The sequence below is a fragment of the Pieris rapae genome, chromosome 4, assembly GCF_905147795.1.
Source record: "Pieris rapae chromosome 4, ilPieRapa1.1, whole genome shotgun sequence".
Classification (NCBI taxonomy): domain Eukaryota; kingdom Metazoa; phylum Arthropoda; class Insecta; order Lepidoptera; family Pieridae; genus Pieris; species Pieris rapae.
This window is the reverse complement of record NC_059512.1, coordinates 4,639,214-4,658,716: the sequence shown is the minus strand read 5'-3', so window position 1 is coordinate 4,658,716 and position 19,503 is coordinate 4,639,214. Positions and strand designations below refer to the sequence as shown.

Below are 19,503 nucleotides of genomic sequence, written 5' to 3'. Positions count from 1 at the left end.
TTCAAGTCTTAGAAAGTTTTCCTGTTACGAGGCGTGTATTGTAGATCACATGGTTCTGCGAGAAGTTTAAAAGGCAGTTTTTTTTTTAATTTGAAAATCACTACCATGAAAAGCTGATGTGTCTGACAAAACTGTTATACTAACTGTCATTTCCCATTCCAGGAACACGCATTCGAATCGAGTCAAAAATATAAAGAGGGCAAGTTCATAATAGAACTGGCTCATATGGTGAAAGAGAACGGGTGGGACTAGGCGATGGGACTAAAGTGCTGTGACCCCCGTCAATGACTGTACGTGACCATGCGTCGACGCCTCGAGCCTTCGTGATAAAATGGCCGGCGAGTCACCTCGCCTCTCTCGCAACCATCCGCCCCCGTCGATATAAATTATTTTTGTCATAATCAATTATTCATGGAAAATCGATGATGGCGGATGGTTGAGTGATTTACCTAAGTACTGTCAATTGTTCAAGTGTTGAACGCACTGTTTAACGTCAACTAGAGTACGTAGAGTACATAGAGAACAGGATCGGGAAGAAAAAATTGTATAGCGATCACGTAAGTTGCTTCCATCTCTTTGGAAATTTTTGGTTTAAAGTCAATTGTATGAGAATATTGACAAAGTGCGGTAATCATGTTTGACAGTTGACAGTTGACAGTATGTCGGGTGTTATATTAGCGGCTTAAGCTTGAGCACCGCCATTTGACGTTATACATAAGTTATCGATCTCAACCGCCCAGCTTCGGGCAGTGGGCATAGAATTTATACTAATTTTTAGTTATAGAAACTTTTATTTTTCGCGCATGCGAATATCTTAAGTTGTATTAGTTTACACGTCATTATATATCGGAAAGAACACTAATACTTCTTGTCCCCTTTAACCTGTGATAAGTACGTTAGAATAGAATTTTTGAATTTCTTGAACGATCATTTCAAGAGTTGCTCAGAGAAATTTCATATGTATGTTCCTAATTTCAGCTGTACAATTTGCTTTACTTTTTTTACTAGTCGAAGCGGAAAGTAATTTTTTATGTATTTGCGCCCGTATTAGGTGATTTTGGTTAGTTTCGTTCATTTTGTTTCGCTTTCCGTTTGGAATTGGAATTTACAATGTTACGCTTTAAAGTTGGGGAGACGATTGGATCGAACATTTTTATATACGAAGGGAGCAGTTAGAAGTTTTATTATTCATTTATTGTTTCCATTTAAATGTATATTAGATACAATTAACCCCAAATATTTTATCTTAATCTGCATGGTACTTCATTGTGTTATCTGTGTAATATTCAGAGCTTCTACAATCACAATTTCGGCTGACATAGTTTGTCTATACATAATTCGAAATATGAACCGGGATATTTCTTGCATTTGGCGATCGATAATTAATTGGTGGGAACCGTTATACACAGTTAGAGCAGAATCACAATGTATAGTGCGGTTTTAACAACGAACAGCTGTCTCATTGAATATAACATATTCCAAATTTTACAAATAACTATTTTGTATTAAAACGGGAAAATTTGGAAATTGTATAAAGAGGCATGGAATGTATATGTACAAAAATCGTATTAAATTGAAATGCAAGTACTACAACAGAAATGACTATACGTGGTTTCAAATACATGGCGTCCAAATAAATACTTTGGGGAATATTTATACTAATTGTGCATTTTAATCAAACATACGATTTTCGTTATTAAATATCTATTTTTAGTAGATATGAAGTAAGGTTTACATTTTATACCTACTTCATGCAACAAAAGAGAGAAATGCATAATTAATATAATATGTACTAAATGTTATATCGGTATACCCAACGTGATGATGATACAACAATTAATCTTTTCTCTAATGCGTATTCTTAAAAAAACATATAATATCTTTCTTCTTTTTACACACACAGGTATGACATATTTTATTTTCAAAGGCAGGGTATCTAACTTTGCTACATTGGTCGTGGTTGGCAAAAGTTTGCGCACGTATCTACTTTGAGTAAAAAATAGCAGAGTGATCTGCGACTCTTATAAACTTAATTGCCGGAAAATATATACACTCATATACCTTATACATTTCTATTTTTCCTGTAACACATCACATAAATATAAAAAGAAGTGATTGTTGTTGTTGAATTTCTATTACGATAATTATCCTATTGTAGACTTGTGGACTGGGTATATCGATCCACATAATGGTAAAATCACCCGTCGCCGTAATATCAGAGCGTTGATTACTGCCACTAGAATACTTTTTAATATACATAACTAATGTTAATAAAATTTACATGGACGTAAGGGACACGTTTGACACATTATTTTTACGATAAAGCTAATTAAATAAATTTACTATTAAGGTAGCTCTGAAGTTAGCTTCATGCTTCAAGCTTTGAATCTCTATAGAAAAGCGTAGAACTTTATAGTAGACAGCGCATACTTTGCAAAAATAAAAATGCCAGCCTACAAGAAAGCCAAAAACAATGCAAATTTTCCGCATTTAATTAAAATTTGATAATACGTAAATTTGTCTCGCTATCATAAGAAGTGTTTGGCAATGCAACTGACTTCAGAGCAGCCAACATTTGGTGATAGCTGTACATTAGAATCAGATTTTTTAGTGTTACACCTTGTCCGATTCATATTTTAAGACGTATTTGTATTAAATAACGTTAAATATTGAAACCAGCCGTTCTAGTTAACCAAAAATGTCTAATTTTTTTAACTTACAAATTTAAACAGAGTCATATATTTTAACGGGCCTAAGTACAATAAACCACATTTGGCTCTGGATATCTGAACGAAACGAACTGTGATTTTTGCTTTTAATAATATCAACCGTGCTTTTTAAAGATCGTTAAAAGCTATAGGTTGACCGAGAAATAATCACATATTGTATATCTATAATTTTCATTCAAGCTTTTAGATGCTAAATATTGTAATATGTGATATGGAAAGCAGATACGTCTTTTTCATAGTAATTATGGTAACTCCGTAAATACATCGTTCACGTATATTGTAATCGTAACTGTTAAACATAGGGTTTAAATTGTTAAGAATACTGATGCAAAATGTTCAATGGAGATTGGAATTTAATTTTGTTTTCATCTTCTGTACATAGATATAATTAAGTTTCATCAATTATTTGGTTTGTAAAGCTTTACGGTGAACAAGAGTAATAGTTTTCTTCTTCCAATTCATGAAAAATTTATAAAAAAAAATTATTAATTTACTGCATGACTGGTCGTGTCTATTATTAAATATTGCCATCACTTATCGTCATACCACAGCTTAAAATATATTATATTACTTAATTATTGTTTGCCATTTAGAGGAATGTATATCTATTGGGATTATGAAAGAACTTCATCCAAAAACATGTTTTTATTACGGTATAATTTGTTATTCACTCGTTATGAACATTATGCAACAATAATCGAATTATTGAGATTGTCACTAGTTTATAATTAACACTCTTAGACCTATATTACCTTCTTTAACATATTACCAAACACAAAAATATATCAAATTGTGACGTTTAAAGTGAGAAAATTAAAAAAAATTAGATCTCTGCGAGGCATATTTAAAGTATTTTTCTACTTGATCGTTTAGGGATGCTATTAGATATTTTTGGACCATTGTTAAGAATCGATCAGTATTGGTGAGGATTAAGAATTTAAATGTTAGTTTTGTGAATGTTGAATGCGATTGTTGTTGTCGAGATTAGCGAGTTTATGCTTCTATAGATGTAACTGCACCCATTTAAAATATGCTTTGTTACCTGTTTTAACACTGGCAACACCCTAATTTTATATAGAATAAAATACAGTAGACTTTACTAGACCTTACCTTTAAAATGGCTACGTATTTTACTCTATAGTAATTTACCAAATAATCAACCCGTCAAAACTAAGGTCTCGGAGTGTTAACTACCGACCAATTAGGTGAGCCGAGGAACAAGGTGCATTCATGTATATTTCCCATACAAACCAGATAAGGTGTCCCAGTAGATGTTTACGGCGGAACCGCTTATTTTTGTATTTTACTAGTACGTAATGAAGCATTATTAAATTCGTGGTGTCTCCTAAAGATTGTATGCATTATGCTATAGAAGAGTATTTCGTCAACATTTTGTTGAAATAATAAGTGCGTAATAAAACACTTTTTCGTATTATTCAAGATTTTTATTTTAGCCTTATATTATAACCCAGATTTGATCAGAAATGATAACGATGCCACAGGACATGGCATTCGATTGCCTTTTTAGCTGAAAGCAATATACTCTATATTTACACAGGTATGAATTTTTTCATGAACAAAATTCTTATTTTTCACCACCGTAAAAATTAATCTATTAAATGAAAACCATACAAACTAAAAATAAACTTCAGCTTTAATAAAAATAGTCACCATATTGAATAATATGTCTAGATCTCCAAGTTAAATTCCTCTATAACCGGAAGATATTTAAATTAACTACAATTCAATGTAAAAGTAACTCTTACGTAACTAATTGGGGATCTTAAATGAACATGTCATATACTTTACAAATTAATTATAGATAGACCTTCAGATCTAACTAAAAATACAGGGTTTTAAATGATCTTAGACTAACACCATCGTGGGAATGTGTTAACTTCGTGCAACTTGATCTAATGTTTAGTAATGACAGTAGTATTACTGTTGAAATGGGTTTACATTATCTGTGGACACAGCGAACCGCGAAACACTAACATCGTAAAAAAACATCAATTAAACATGCAGAAATATTGTAGACTCCTAGAGTACCTCAAGATTCAACACATGGTATAGTTATTTTGCCTACATGTTTTTGTATATTTAAATCCTGTGTTGTGTGTGAAAAAAACAAGATAAAAATTGCCATTGCAATTGATAAAAATTAAAAGGGTTTGAAAAAATAGATTAATGAGACTAAATATAAAATACCTTTGGTCCCTTACATACATTTAATCAAATTATTTGTGGGCGTCACGAGTTCTTTGGTATATATATATTTTATGTTGAATATATATACGGACTATAATATATTCTGATCGAGAATATCCTATGATTTTTTTCAAGACACGTCTGTATATTTTAATAATAGTAAAAGCAAATTCCACAGACTATATTATAGACAATTAGATACGATTTATTTTAAAGGTGCAATATATAGGAAAAATAGACAAAAACTCAATATTTAATATACTTTATTAATTCTAAAAACTTACAAAAAAATCATAATAAAGTTCAACATTTAATGCACAATGGTGCCCTTTCGCTCTTCTATCTCTTTCACTTGGGGCATAATTCTCTATATATACATAAAACTGTAAGTGGCATCTGTACGAAAATATTTAAGAACATATTATGGTAAGTTTTTGGATAATTACCGAAACTCAAATAGATTTTTTTAGGTTAACAGATGTACAAATACGGTTATATTGTAATACACTTATATATGCTAAGCGTTAAATTACTTTATCTTTAAAAGCTCATACTTTCCTTTCATATAGCCATTTTAAAGATATTAAGACTAATACAATTTAAGAACTATCTTCAATTTTTCTTCAAACCTTATTCCGATATACCAACCAATAAAATTAATAAAAACATTTAAGTCCGACGAAATAAAGACAAATACATGTATAAAGAATTTTTATTATTATAATGATCATAGACATCTCCAAGCGTTTTTAGATTGCAGTGTGGTAAAATAAAACTATAATCTAAAGCTAATTTGATAAGGCCTATTGTAGTGTTAAGGAATTGCTTGGAAATACTTGTTTCTAAACATATTAATATATATGGATATGTTTCTCATCGTCATAGTATTAACATTATTGGACAAAAAGAAACGACAATAATTAGAAAAGTAGTTGTAACTAGTTGTGGCAAAAATTATGGGAAAATTTATTATTTAATCCTTAATAAATTAACATTCGTTAATACTTCACGGCTGCGATTTTAAACTTAAATGACGTATACAACACATCGCAAATACTTTTTAAATGTCTAGCTGACCTGGCAAACGTCGTCTTGCCAAACTACTACCTTTAACTCAGCGCCATCTGTTAGAATTGTATCAAATAATAAACAAATGTTAATGTTATCGTAATTTTAGTAAGGATGCCTATTTTTTTGAAAATGAAATATAGCCTAAGTCACTCAGGAATGATGTAGCTTTCCAACAGTGAAAGAATTTTTCAAATCTGCCAAGTAGTTTCGGAGCCTATTCAATTCATACAAACAAACAAACAAAAAATCAAACCTTTCCTCTTTATAATATTAGTATAGATATTAAATAAAGAAAAAAGTTGGGACATCGGAACCAGGGACCACGTCTCATGATTTAGAATAGGGGCCTGAGAATTATACCCCTCTCGTGACGCCCGCTTAGAGCTAATATCAGAGCGATTTTTCAATGACATATCTTGGATATTTTTCGACCTCTGATTTGAGTACCACTTTTGCCTGCTCTACTTGAGATGGAGTTAATCTTGGCAACGATTTGTAGAACATCTGAAATAAGAACCATAGTAACAAAGAACCCAAAGATTTACAATTAGCGTTTATCTTTTTAATAATATTTAGTACACTTTTGATATATTATAAGTTTCAGACATTACATCAATTTAGAACGCGAAATAATTATACCCTTTAGGAGTGTAGCATGGGTTTAGGGTTCCAGCGATAAAAAAGTTTCGGAAGACACAGACGGCCGATCACCAGGCTGGAAAGAAGTTAAGTTTGTTTTTTTAATAATCCGGAATAAAAACGTCGACCGTGTGTTAGTATGGTATATGGTATTTCCATACATTTCCGTTTCTATGCGTACATTAAGTTAGCTACTAGAGTGAAAGCAGTCAATGTACGGAAAACGGTATGTCTTAAACCCAAAAGACATATTTAACTATAAAAATTAAAAATGTATAAAAATGCAATGCAATGTATCGGAAATACAATTTATATATCCTCTTGATTTAAGAATATATTAAGTATGGAAGAAAAACTTTATAAAAATGTCACCTTTTGCGTCATGAGTAGCATTCCATGTACTTCCTTCATGTGTTGTCTCAGTTGCGACATACGGGGGTACCTGTGGTTCATATTATTATATTAATCTTAGATCTGAGAAGATCTATATTTATAAATTGATATTTACTCTTTAAATCAGAATTCAGAAGGTGCATAGACCATATTAAAGAAACAGCAGGTGGTATATGGCAGAGTGGCACAGTGCAGAGAGGAATGGAGGACTTTGCCAATAAAGGGCACCTAGATACACTAGAAGAGTTTATAGAGAAGACATTATTAATTAGACATTATTAATACCATTTACTCTTTAACATTTATTGTCCTATATAATAATTATTAAAACATTTAAATGTAACTGTCCCTAGGTCCATACAAACAAGAATGTTTTTATTTGGAAATAAAGATTTTTCACTTTACATATTATGTATGCCTTGCAAGTGGTACTTAAAATGAGATAACCGTAACTGCTCAATCACTTATCTATATTTATGTAAAAATGTTAATATTTATATATTATTATGTGAGGATGTCAAAAACCTATAACTTAAAGAGGACTTACTCTGCCCCGAGATATAGAAGCACTGTACCCTTTAAAATGTACTTGTAAACCTTAAATAGTGACATTTATATGAAACACATAGTATTAAAGATATAAGATTCAAAAACGCATAGATTCTCCATATATTAATCATAATAAAATTAATAATTTTTTGCATGTTAGTGGTAACTGAAGATAAAATAGAACGAAAGAACTGAGTATTTTTCCCATAATAGAGAATGTAAGTAGTCTTATTATACACTTATGATTCTTATGTTAATATATGCTACTTAGGGCCTGTTTCACAATGTCCGGATAAGTTCCAAATAAGCTATTTATTACTTATTGGTAGGATAAATAGTATTTTTGCGTTTCACGACTGTCAGATAGCGCTATACGTCATGAAATGTGAAGTATCTTATTTGAAACTTTTATCTTTCGAATAATTTATCTGTTGCATAGCTATTTGGCACTTTATCCATACATTGTGAAACAGGGTCTTAGTAAATCAGTTAATACATAAAATACTTATTAGTTTAAGTTAATCATGTTCATTTATGTCTCAGTGACATATGTATTATACAAAAAGTATTGTTACATGAACAATTTTATGTGTGATAAACCATACCTGGCCGGACACAGTTGACAGGCGCATGGTGGGGGCAAGTCACGGTGAAGGCGTTCAAGATGCAGCTGGAGACTGCTCTTCTGCGAGAAACGCTTCGGGCACTCCGGGCATAGGTATCTTCGCAGGGCAGCTGATCAGAATTCATTATTGAATTAACGGCTCTACCATATACAATGCCTACACACTTCTATTTATAGTCTATGCCTAACATGAAATGTTAAAAATTATGTACTTTGTCAAAATTGTATTTTCTTTATGAATCTGTGAAATCATTATGATTTTTCTTGTCATGGGAAGTTGATGTTAGGAAGTTAGAAAAGCTAAAGTTTTAAAGAAAAACACTGTTTTAACGGATTGAAGTTATGTATAATTGTAAACTTATAATTATTTAAACATAATTTTAAAATTAACCGACGTTTCACGTGCGTACTGCGTGCGTGGTCACCGTGACCGATTGAAAGCAATCAATCCGTAAAAAAGCGTTTTTCTTTAAATGTGTAAAAGTTATGTTAATAAAAGACAATAAGACATATGTGACTAAGCTAAAGTATATTTAAAAAAGTTAGATCATGAATCTTTTGTTACCACATAATAAAGTGTTATTGCCACATAGAAAAACTGAAACGTGATTTAAACGCATGATTTCATGAGCTTAAACATTTATTGTCCTTAAGGGAATAATAGCGAAGCTACACAAACCCTCTACTAGCATCTTTCTTAAATATTGACACTCAAGTGTACATATTATTAGAGTTAATTATTTTGTAATCGAGTTTTCACATAAAATTCAAATACACCTGTGAGTTTATGTATAAGTTATTAGTAAAAATTTAGTAATACATACGTTGGTGCGTCAACATGTGTGCGTCAAGGGCGTTCCTAGTACTGAGTCGCTTTCCGCATTGCTCACACACTAACATCTCGCCGCGGTGTTTGCGCATGTGACGCTGAAATAAGATTTACTTATAAGACGTCTATTAAATACTTTTACTTAAAAATATACTTTATTTATACTTGGTTTTGTAAATAAAATAAACAATGACGCTACACTACCGTCCTTAGATTATTTTTGGTTTAAGGCACGTCGGTTTCCTTCTATGTTAGCGATTATAAAATGGACAAAGGATTCTGTCACTGTTTTTCAAAATATCATAGTCTAAAAGATGTAAATAGAAGTTCTTATTACTATTTTTTACAGTCATCGTTGATCAATTGACCATATTGGAAACATAGATGCTTTCTAGGTTTTACTTCTGTAGGTACTCAAAGCTAATTAAGAGAAAACGGTTACATAAGCCATTAAAAAAATTCGGAACCAAGGATTTTTAACAACCTTATGTTTTTTTTAATTCAGTTGTGCTCTGAATTTTACTTAAGATATATATATTTAATAAATAAGATAAATTAATATATTTTATTGTAAATGAAAAAAAAATAACTGATTATTTTGATTTTATAATAGTATTGGTAAATAAACAAGTGAGAAATCAGTTCTAGCGGGTATTAATAAATTTGAATTATGCAAACTATATTAATTGCAGTGTTAAAAGTACTCTTCATATAATTACTATTCCGAACTTTTGAGTGTAATCTTCCAACTAGGACTATTACACATGTGTGCATATGTTTGTGAAGGAGATGCACATACCGACAGAGCAGAAGGCGAAGTGTATGCGCAGACGCAGAAGGCGCAAAGGTACGGCCTGTCTCCCGCGTGCTCGTGCTCATGCGCGTCTAGGCCTGACCGAGTACCGAATGATGCAGGGCACTGGCTGCACAGGAATCTATAACGCATAATATATAATAATTATACAAAAAAGTGTATTTTACTATTTAAAGAAAAACACTTTTTTTTTTTCACTTTTAACAGCGTGGCACGCTGTAAAGCACGCGAAACGTCGGTTTAAATTTAAAATTATGTACAAATAATTATAAGTTTAAATACAATAATACATAACTATAATCCGTTAAAAAGTGTTTTTCTTTAAATGTGTAAAAGTTATGTTAATAAAAGACAATACTATGTATTTTACTATGCATATATGTGTATAGTCTAATTTCATAATTGTAAGAACAAATAGATCCAAGTTTATGCTCAATAATTTTACTAATCCATCTCATTATATATGATGATTTAACATTGTAATCAACATACTACACCAAAACAAATTATGTATTATGTTTTGTATTATAAGTACAAGAAGGAAAAACTACACAGCTAAAAAGTGGATATGGATACACATTATTGAGTCTGTGATAATAATTGACTAATCGCCAAGTACCTATTAGCCTTCTGTGGCCCTCTTTAAATTATTTATTATCATGCTGATTGCTATTAAATTAATATTTTCTTATAATATACAAAATTATAGACAAACCTGTTATTTTCAATTCTGATTTCATGTGATTTAGAAAAGTAGGGCCGATTACGTCCTTTGCTACTAAGATGTCTGGAGCGCGCCTTCAAAACTGAGATGATGTCGGGATACATGGTGCAACCTTTCTCATGTTTATATAAGTTTGTCGGGCTGCAAATTGGTAATGATAATTTATAACAATATATCATTAATAAATATAAATATTATATTAGTAAGTAAGTAATTAGGAAAACATCAATTTACTAGCTTTTACACTTGTTTAGTAAATTCTTACATTTGAAAAAAAAATCATAATTGCATGTCCTAATTTTAATCAAATATTTAATTATGATTTTCCGTAGGTAAGTTAGTATTAAAAACTTAAAGCATATACTTACTTTCTAAAATCTGCTCCACATGCAAAACATATGAGATATCGCTCGCCATGATAGTATTGAAAATGACGAGCAGCCTCTGGCATACTGTTAAAGAACTTGCCACAAGAATTGCACCTGAAAATAATTGTTATCTAGAGACAGTTTAACTTTTTAAGATTTATAACATACCAATTTATATTTGCAACTAAACCAGTGAAATAATTTCCTTTTTTATATTAAATTATTATTTATTTCAAATATATTAAATTATTTATATAAAAATACTAAGTTAACAGGCTTTTTCCAGAACAGCTCCTGGTCTGAGAAGCACAAAGAGGATTGTAACTGTCTTTTACTAATAGTTCAATTACTTACTCAAACATAATGCCATTCATGACACAAAAATTATCAGGAAGAGGTGGTGGTTTTATTGTTCTCATAATTTCTGCTAAAGTTGAAATCAATCTTTCTTCATCATTCAACTCTGGGTAGGTTTCTTTCAACTCTTGCACATATGAAGAAACCTGATGTGGCCTCGGTGGTCTTTCTTGTTTCCTTTTTGGTCTAGCAAACTCATCATCGCTTGATCCTTGGGTATCTTGTTGTATAACATATTGAACATTTGAATTGTTTTTATTGGTATGTTCATCTGTCTCTTCAACTTCTTGCACTAACACTTGTTCACCATTTATCTCAACTATATTGTACTTAGATGATTCTTGAAGGACATACTGTCCATTCTCTTCTTGTATTAAATAGTGCTGCCCGTCTCCATCCTCTAATTGTAGTTCTCCATTTTGCAGCTGAAGTATGCTATTTTCATCCAAACCTTCAATAATTATTTCTTGATTATTTGTTGAATTATTTTCATCTTCTTTCATTTCTTCTAGTTCAACTTCATAAGGTTGGTCTAGTATTATCCTTTCGTTTATTATGTCACCATTGACACCATCTGTCTTTTCTGGCTCTTCATAACCTGGCTCCTCTACGATTACTCCTTCGTCAACAACATCTCCATCAAAATTGTATCCTTCTTCATTTACATTTTCTTCACCATTTAAGTCATCTTCATTTTCTACTTGAATTTCATAGGTGCATGGTTCTTCTTCAATCTGTTGTTCTTCTATAATTTCACCTATCTCCATATTTGAATCACTTTGTTCTACGACTTCTTTTAAATCATCAGGCACCTGATAGTCTTCATCACCAATAATAACAAGAAACATTTCTTCATTTGAACTCATTTTAAAGGCTACAACAGAGAAGAAATTAATTTCAAAAAGCAATTTGGAAGTATGCTAGCTAGATTCTTGTCAATCACCTTACATATGCAAGAAATTGAGCATACATACTAATTATACAAGGATATTACAGAGCCTCACCGCGATTAGTATGTAAAAGTAGTGTGATAAAATATGTATACACAATTTTTATTTATATAGCTGCAGGTTATCATTATCATCTCAAAACCAACCAAGCGAACTGTTTAAATCTTACATAAATATATCTTGCATATAAGTAGGTTATCTTGAAATATATTTTTAAATAGCGTTTTAGATTTTTCATTGTTTTTACGCTTATATTTTCAATGATAGTTATTATTTATATCATTTGGCGCCCTAAATTGGCGCCACTTTGACAGTCTCCTCATAAATGCACGCAAAGCAAGGAACTCTTTGATAGATACTCATGTAATGACTGATTAATCTAAGTCAGTTATTAAAACTATGTTACATACCTTTAGACCTTCATATTTTGTAAAAACTGTTGTTATTTATTATTTGGATCAATTTGACTTATCCAAAAAGTCAATTTATTAACATTTAACTAAATTAGACAAATGGCATTAACTTCCCTTTGCCAGTTGCTCAGAGAAAGAATCTTATTTTTTGACAATACACTTTCAAAATGGCACCTTTATTTATGACGTCTGACAATGCTAGGAAGCGTGGCGTTCTTTGATGGCGACACAATGGCGATTGGCGATTTGCATTTTGCATTATTGATATGTCAATTTGTCTATGCTTGGGTTGCCAGCTAAGAAGCCATAAAATTTCTTATCAGAAATAGGTAAAAGATTTTATGATTGAAGCATAAAAATAATATTTCCACAACACTTTTTTTAATAAGTAATACATAAAGTTAAAAATCTTATATAACTAACTGTGTTGACAGTTTCTGTTATTATCTTAATTAAACGGGTTTTGGGTTTAATTCATAATTACAGCCATCCTTTATTGTTAACTGTATACTGTGGAATACAGATTTTGTGGTTTGTACTTTGTAGACTTTGTAGTTTGTTTTGTAGTTTGTACGTTTATCGTTATGCAAAAATTCTGTTGCCAAGTCAACTTTGAAAAAGATTTATATTTAGCAGTTTTAAGAGTTAAATAGATAAATTAGATTTGTTTTTAATAAAATATTGATATTTTATCTTGGACAAATCATCAATCCTAACAATGAATTCGGAATTACTTAGTTGTTTACCGAATCCGTCGTTTCCAAAACTTGTAGCTATGAAAACAACCTTACAAGAAACTATTAGATGTTTCAAAGGTACTTATACTCATAAGTTTATAAAATAAAGCTTGTTTCATCATTAGTACAGTCATATCTTTATAATTCGCTATTTACTCATATATCTTTGAAACTTTTGATTTCGCGCCAATATTAATATTTTAGTCCAGAACTAGTCCTGTAATTGTTGATAGTCTAATTGACTTCATAGTACTGTATGTGTTTATTGCTTACCTAAAAATATGTCGAAACGAATATTATATATGAGATAATTGTAATAAGTCAATTCAAATGTGTTTTTACAGATTTGAACGAAGAATATGACAAGCTAAATAAGGAAAACATGGATTACAAATCAAAATTTCAGACACTTGAAGATAAGTGTAATTGGTAAGTTTAATTAATTATGTCTGATGACAACTGTTGTAGACTGAAAAACTGGTGGCTAATAAAATGTTGTTGTTCAAATATACAAAATTTAAGAAATGTTTCAGAATTAGTATACGCAATTTACCAATAAATAGCATGTTTCATTATCTGATATTTTACATGTTTCAGTAAAAGTTTGAATAGTCCAGATGCATTAAAAAAAGAACTACAACAGAAAAATTATATCATACAGCAAGTTGGTAAGTTTGTATACTGTTATTGAGTACAAAAATAATAAAACAAGATGTTAGTAAATATAGACAAATCTAAAAATCAATATTATATTAGTTTCTTTAAAATTGCAGCTTCAGCCCTTACAAAACTTCTAAAAACAAAGGATCTTAAGATTTTAGATGGTATTTTTAAAATAATATGTAGTGAATCAAACTTAGATCAAAATGACATAAGAGTAAAAGAAGAAATATGGGATGAATCTTTATCAGAGATAGCAGGAACCCCTGGTCGCAAGAGTCCTATTATTCTAATGAGCAAAAAAGTTAAAAGCAATACAGCTTCTGGCTTAAGTCTAAATAAGAAAAGTGAAGAAACTAGGTGAGCAAACTATAGCCTAATTCTTATATTATATGCCTACTTTAAAGTACTTTACTTTCCTATGAGGGCTGTTCAATAAAAAGTGATAACTATTAAGACAAAATTATAGACTATGTTTTTTAAAATATAGTGTTATAAGTGTCAATATATGATACTGGGTGTCAATAAAGGTTTTATAAAAAAATATTATTTTTAGACCTTTTAGGTTCATACACTATGTTGATCATTCTTAAATGTCTGAAATTATCATTAAAAACCTTCTGATTGTTTACGTGTCGTGTGATCCCAAAAGTGCACTGCAGAGATACTGCGTCGTCATCAATTTAATAATGCTTGTGATATTCCTTCAGACTTCAGAGACATTACTACTAGATACTAGTAATGTTTAACATAAATGTTAATTGTTACTCAAATAGATAAGTGTCTATAATTAATTTGATATATCATGAATTTGGATATCAGGGAAACTCCAGAGAAATGTGTGAAATTGATATTCCCATCTCCAAGTAGAAGTAGAGGTACTGGTCGGTTAAAGCAGTCCAGACTTAATGTTTTGAAAGAGAAATCTTCTCTTGTGGTTGACCTTACTTGCTCACCAGAAGCTATAAGGTCTGATGACGATAAGGTAAGATAATAAGATATTATGTAGGTAGTGTAATAATTGATTTGGATCAACGAAATCTTTTTCTTAAGCTTCTAAGACCTATTATTATTACCAACAGTTAATTATTTTTTGTTTGGGGCAATATTTAATTTCTACTCTACTATTCATCTATGACTGCGCCAGGTTTAGCACATGCGCGGTGGGCATGTTTAAGATTTTGGCGCCATTCATGTTTGACTTAAATGTTTATTAATTTAATTTATTATTTGACTTAAATGTTTATTAATAAATAAATATGCACTTTGCAATTGTGATTTGGCATTGTCAGAGAGTTCGTTGGCACGTTCATATACATCTTAAAAGTATGTTTTTAATTTAATTCAAATTTTTTAATTTTAGTGTAATGTTAAAAAAGAAGTACCAGACTATGATGAAACAATATTACCTTCACCAACCAGTGGGCCATTTCTTTTGCCTCAAATGTAAGTGATTTAAATATTTATAATAATTAAAATAAGATACTGATTGATTAACTATGGCATGCATTTCAATAGGCATCACTGGTTTAAAAATAACAACATAACGTATACATTTTGACTAGTCTCGAGTAAAGATAAATTTTACTAACAACATGTCCAATTATCATGATTTTACAATTATTTATTTTACTTATTTAAACTATCCAGGAGTGTTTATACATATACTTGTCAATCCGTTATAGTGAAATTAAACGAGTTTTAATCCGGCTTAAATAATATTTAGGTTTAAATCGATGTCAAGGGATAGTCCAAGTAAATTTAAAAAGCCTCAATCACCGCCCAAGTTAAAACTAGAAGAAACAGAAAATTTACACGATAAGAATCGAACCGACTCAATAACTTACACACAATATTCTATTGATTTGATGAAGCATTGCAGGCGGAAGTAAGTAACAAGTCTATATAATATCTCGCTTGTCATATCTATATCTTATTTTCAATGTTTTTAAAAATGAAACAAAGCGATGACAACAGCTAAGGTATTAATTATGATTGTGTCTCGTATTTGCGTCTTTATTGCTTTGCATTAAGGTATATTTCGCATTATGCAATATTCAATGTGTCAATCGTGTTTAGGGACTGTTCAAGTATTACGTAGGCACTATAGACGGCGGGGTATCTCTAATTTTCATGTTATGGTGATTACGTCAATATTAATTCTTTTCTTTTTTACACATTACCCACACACTGTCTATGCTTAAAAACTAAATGCATTTTCAATGATTACTATAAAAAATACGTTTATGTACTATTATTTTTGAGACTTTTGCTGACAAGAGGAAAGGGGGGGGGGGGGGTAATTTGCAGTAAATTTGCTAACGTTATATTTGATCGCCCCCTTAGTGCTCTTTTAAAGTGCTTTCATAATACAATATGTATAAAGGAGTAGAACTAAACATATAAACGCCAAATTAATTATGATTATAATTTTCATAAATAGACGCGGCAAAAATAATAATTAAAGACAAAAGAAATAATGTAGAGCTTATACTATGTAAGGTATTTGCAGAAAAAATATAGAAAACAGATTGTTCTAACAATATTTTAATTTCAGCTTAAAATTAAATAAATTAGAAAATGAAGACGATAACATGGAGTGTGAAACGAACAACAGTCATTCATTATTGCAAAATAAAAATAGGTATATATTATTTATTTTTTTAGGAGACACTGTTTTATTTAGTTTTGATATGTGCCAGTTCACAACTAAAACATTTTATACGGTATGAAGCATTGCCCCAGAATGGTTTGAATCCGCGTGAACCACATTATTATAAACACTAACATTGAAGTATTTAGAAATTTATTAGACTTATATAATCTTTATAATATATGATGACTTTATTATAATTAACGATAAATGAACACCCAACTTTGTTTTCAGTCCGCAAAAGGCGCCTTTACGTGAAAACAACAACGTATTAAACACACAAGTAGATATGGAGTCGAGCCTGTCGATATTACAGCGAAACGCGAGAATTTCACCCCCACAAACGATTTTGCCTAAGAGGTAGGTCAATTATTATTATGACTGCAATTTACAATACAAAGATTTCCAATCAAACGATAAAGAACCTGACATAGTTTTTATTGCATAATATATTGAGATAATGCTATAATAAACACAAATATCGTCGTTATAACGGTACAGTATAAATTTAACTAAATAATTCAGATAATGTTTACAAAATCACAAGTAGTCAATGTCATTTTAAATGATTTAAAAAAAAAAATTGCCTCTTTGGCGCATGCGTGATGTTGGTAGGGTTTTGGCGCCATTATGTTTAATTGGCCCGAATATTGTAGATATTCTTTTAGTTTACATATAAATTAATTGCACCTTATCTTGTGGGTTGTGTTATTGAAAATAAAAAATACTATATTTTTTGCTATCCATGTTAGTAAAAGTAGGATATTATATATTTACCCCTGTCAATATTCATTGCTGAAGAAAAGTATTATTTTTAAGGACAAAGTTGGAACCAGTACAGCCGGTGTATAAGGAGCCTACACTCAGGAAAAAAAGTGAAAAACGGGCCTTACCTGGATGGAGCTGTGATAATTGTATGCAGGTAATAATAACATAAATAAATATATAAATCAGTGGCACTACGTCTTTAGGTCTTGTTCTCAGATTTCTGAATCTGTTTTATGATCATTTTTAAATCTAATAGGCAAGTAGGTGATCAGCCTCCAGTGCCTGACACACGTCGTCGACTTTTTGGGTAAAAGACATGTCGGTTTCCTCACGATGTTATCCTTCGCCTATCGAGCAAATATTAAATGCGCACATAGAAAGAAAGTCCATTGGTGTAAAGCCGGAGATCGAACCTACGACTTCAGATATGAGAGCCGCAAGCTGGAGCCACAACACGTGCTTTTTAATAATAAAATACGTAATAAATACTTGCAAAAGTTGCGTGGTTACGTGTACTTTTCAACATAAATCAAGTAAAAATTTCGTCATTGTATCAATTATTATATTGACAAATTTTCTAAATCAAAATTTAGGATATTTATGTAATGAGATCAAAACTGACTATTATTTGACCATTTATTTGGAAACTAAACACATCCATTTATTTCCAGTTTTATGGTACCTTATATGCTGATAACCCAGATATGCTTGCTGAGAAGATGGAAGAATGCTCCAAACACCGAGGCCGGAACAACCCTATTCGTCCCTCCACTCCTGATGGTTTTTGGGACATTAGATGGGATGTGCCTACAGATACTGAAGAGTTTAATAGAAGAAATAATGCTGTATAAAAAAACGAATAGCTTAGCCTTAAACACATTCATCAAATGGTTATCTGATAAATTGGTAATTTTATCAATAATATTTCAATCAATTGGTTCTGCCCATCGTTTTCCACCTATTTACATATTCTGACCTATCGCGGTCCGTCAATTTATTTTATATTTCATGATGGCAATGCTATAATCTATGGATGCTAATTAGTGCCACTTCTATATCAGGCCATGATATTTTAAAAAAATGCAACTTGTATTATTGTCTGTCTCCTTTTTAAATACTTGTTGAATTATTACTTAAGCATCTAATACTCACAGCCATTGCTAACTTAAGCTCCTCAATCTATACATTTTATAATTTTACTTGATTGAAGGATTGAACTTCAGTGAAAAATCTAGCTTATGGATTCATGCATTATTTTATGTTCACGTAATTATTATCACATTAACAAATTAAATGGATACAATAGCCTGTATAATTGAAAAATCTTCATTAAAATAAAAAAGCTACTTTTATGATAACCATTCTCACATTAAAGTATATGTCCAAAGTGACATATGCAATACATTATTTTTATTATTTAATTAGTTTTTTCTTATTGTGGGAGTACTTTTTTATGTATAGATTTAAATATACTATTCTGTTATTATGTTACCTCATACATTACCCTAATTTCAAGATTGTTGTCTTAATTTGTTCAAATAAGTAATATATGCGGTATTATTCACCAAAATAGAGTAGGATTTAAAATGTTCATATTATTATTGTATTTGTGTTATTCATCAATAATATGTTTTTAATAATTGAAAAATGTTATTTTTGTAATTAATAAATAACTAAAAGTACTTTGGATGGTTTTTTGTGTGACATTAGATCTATACAAAAGATAAGAAAACAATAAAAAATGTGACGCGATTTGTAATCTCTAAAATTGCGCATAATGGAGGACCGGAGCTATCCTCTGGGCGGTTCAGGGCGAAATAACAAGTGTTGAATAAATCACGAACTTAGAGTATGAACTATGAAGACATAATTTTGAAATTTTAATAGGCTTTAGTGAAATTGTCTCGTACATTTTGTTCTCGCTTACATTTTTTATCTCTTACTTTTATATAATGCAACCTAGAACCAACTACATATATATAAATGACCCTTCAGAAGCGCGAAACATAATTTAAA

General features: G+C 30.6%; 3 protein-coding genes across 11 annotated transcripts in view; 2 read left to right on the top strand and 1 right to left on the bottom strand.

The window, feature by feature from the left end:
* The window catches only part of LOC110993150 (protein yippee-like), a 53,598-nt gene extending 49,434 nt beyond the window's left edge, over positions 1-4,164 (top strand). For all 6 annotated transcript variants that reach the window (XM_022259309.2, XM_045628029.1, XM_022259294.2 and 3 more), the window contains one exon: positions 163-4,164. In XM_022259309.2, the coding sequence (XP_022115001.1) occupies positions 163-252 (90 nt within the window). In that variant the 3' untranslated portion in view covers positions 253-4,164. The remainder of the gene's footprint in view (positions 1-162) is intronic.
* A 1,019-nt stretch (positions 4,165-5,183) lies between these two features.
* Positions 5,184-12,880, bottom strand: LOC110992950 (zinc finger protein 436). 2 transcript variants are annotated; one of them, XM_022258965.2, is made up of 10 exons: positions 12,667-12,878; positions 11,304-12,180; positions 10,950-11,063; positions 10,573-10,722; positions 9,843-9,978; positions 9,039-9,141; positions 8,195-8,324; positions 7,020-7,089; positions 6,288-6,512; positions 5,184-6,004 (listed from the first exon to the last, which is right to left on the bottom strand). In XM_022258965.2, exons 2-9 carry the CDS (start codon positions 12,170-12,172, stop codon positions 6,399-6,401), a joined length of 1,686 nt encoding a protein of 561 aa, XP_022114657.2. In that variant the 5' UTR covers positions 12,173-12,180; positions 12,667-12,878; the 3' UTR covers positions 5,184-6,004; positions 6,288-6,398. The 2 variants fall into 2 exon arrangements, with proteins under 2 accessions (XP_022114657.2, XP_022114669.2); XM_022258977.2 differs by lacking the exon at positions 5,184-6,004 and adding an exon at positions 6,648-6,723 and having other exon boundaries at positions 6,382-6,512; positions 12,667-12,880.
* Positions 12,881-13,100: 220 nt separating this feature from the next.
* LOC110993239 lies at positions 13,101-19,082 on the top strand. Of its 3 annotated transcripts, none has more exons than XM_045628113.1 (11): positions 13,101-13,200; positions 13,751-13,835; positions 14,004-14,074; positions 14,180-14,426; positions 14,889-15,051; positions 15,430-15,512; positions 15,793-15,954; positions 16,624-16,710; positions 16,954-17,079; positions 17,539-17,641; positions 18,159-19,082. In XM_045628113.1, the coding sequence occupies exons 2-11, from the start codon at positions 13,789-13,791 to the stop codon at positions 18,336-18,338; spliced, it is 1,269 nt and encodes a 422-aa protein (XP_045484069.1). In that variant the 5' UTR covers positions 13,101-13,200; positions 13,751-13,788; the 3' UTR covers positions 18,339-19,082. The 3 variants fall into 3 exon arrangements, with proteins under 3 accessions (XP_045484069.1, XP_022115107.2, XP_022115115.2); XM_022259415.2 differs by lacking the exon at positions 13,101-13,200 and adding an exon at positions 13,234-13,484; XM_022259423.2 differs by lacking the exons at positions 13,101-13,200; positions 16,624-16,710 and adding an exon at positions 13,234-13,484.
* Positions 19,083-19,503: the final 421 nt, after the last annotated feature.

Coding starts and splice junctions, on each gene's coding strand:
- LOC110993239 (XM_022259415.2), top strand. CDS start 13,388: ATGAATTCGGAATTACTTAGTTGTTTACCGAATCCGTCGTTTCCAAAA. Junction 15,513..15,792: donor CCATTTCTTTTGCCTCAAAT/GTAAGTGATTTA, acceptor AATAATATTTAG/GTTTAAATCGATGTCAAGGG. Junction 15,955..16,623: donor ATGAAGCATTGCAGGCGGAA/GTAAGTAACAAG, acceptor TTTTAATTTCAG/CTTAAAATTAAATAAATTAG.
- LOC110992950 (XM_022258965.2), bottom strand. CDS start 12,172: ATGAGTTCAAATGAAGAAATGTTTCTTGTTATTATTGGTGATGAAGAC. Junction 11,064..11,303: donor ATGAATGGCATTATGTTTGA/GTAAGTAATTGA, acceptor AATTATTTTCAG/GTGCAATTCTTGTGGCAAGT. Junction 10,723..10,949: donor TGTGGAGCAGATTTTAGAAA/GTAAGTATATGC, acceptor ACCAATTTGCAG/CCCGACAAACTTATATAAAC.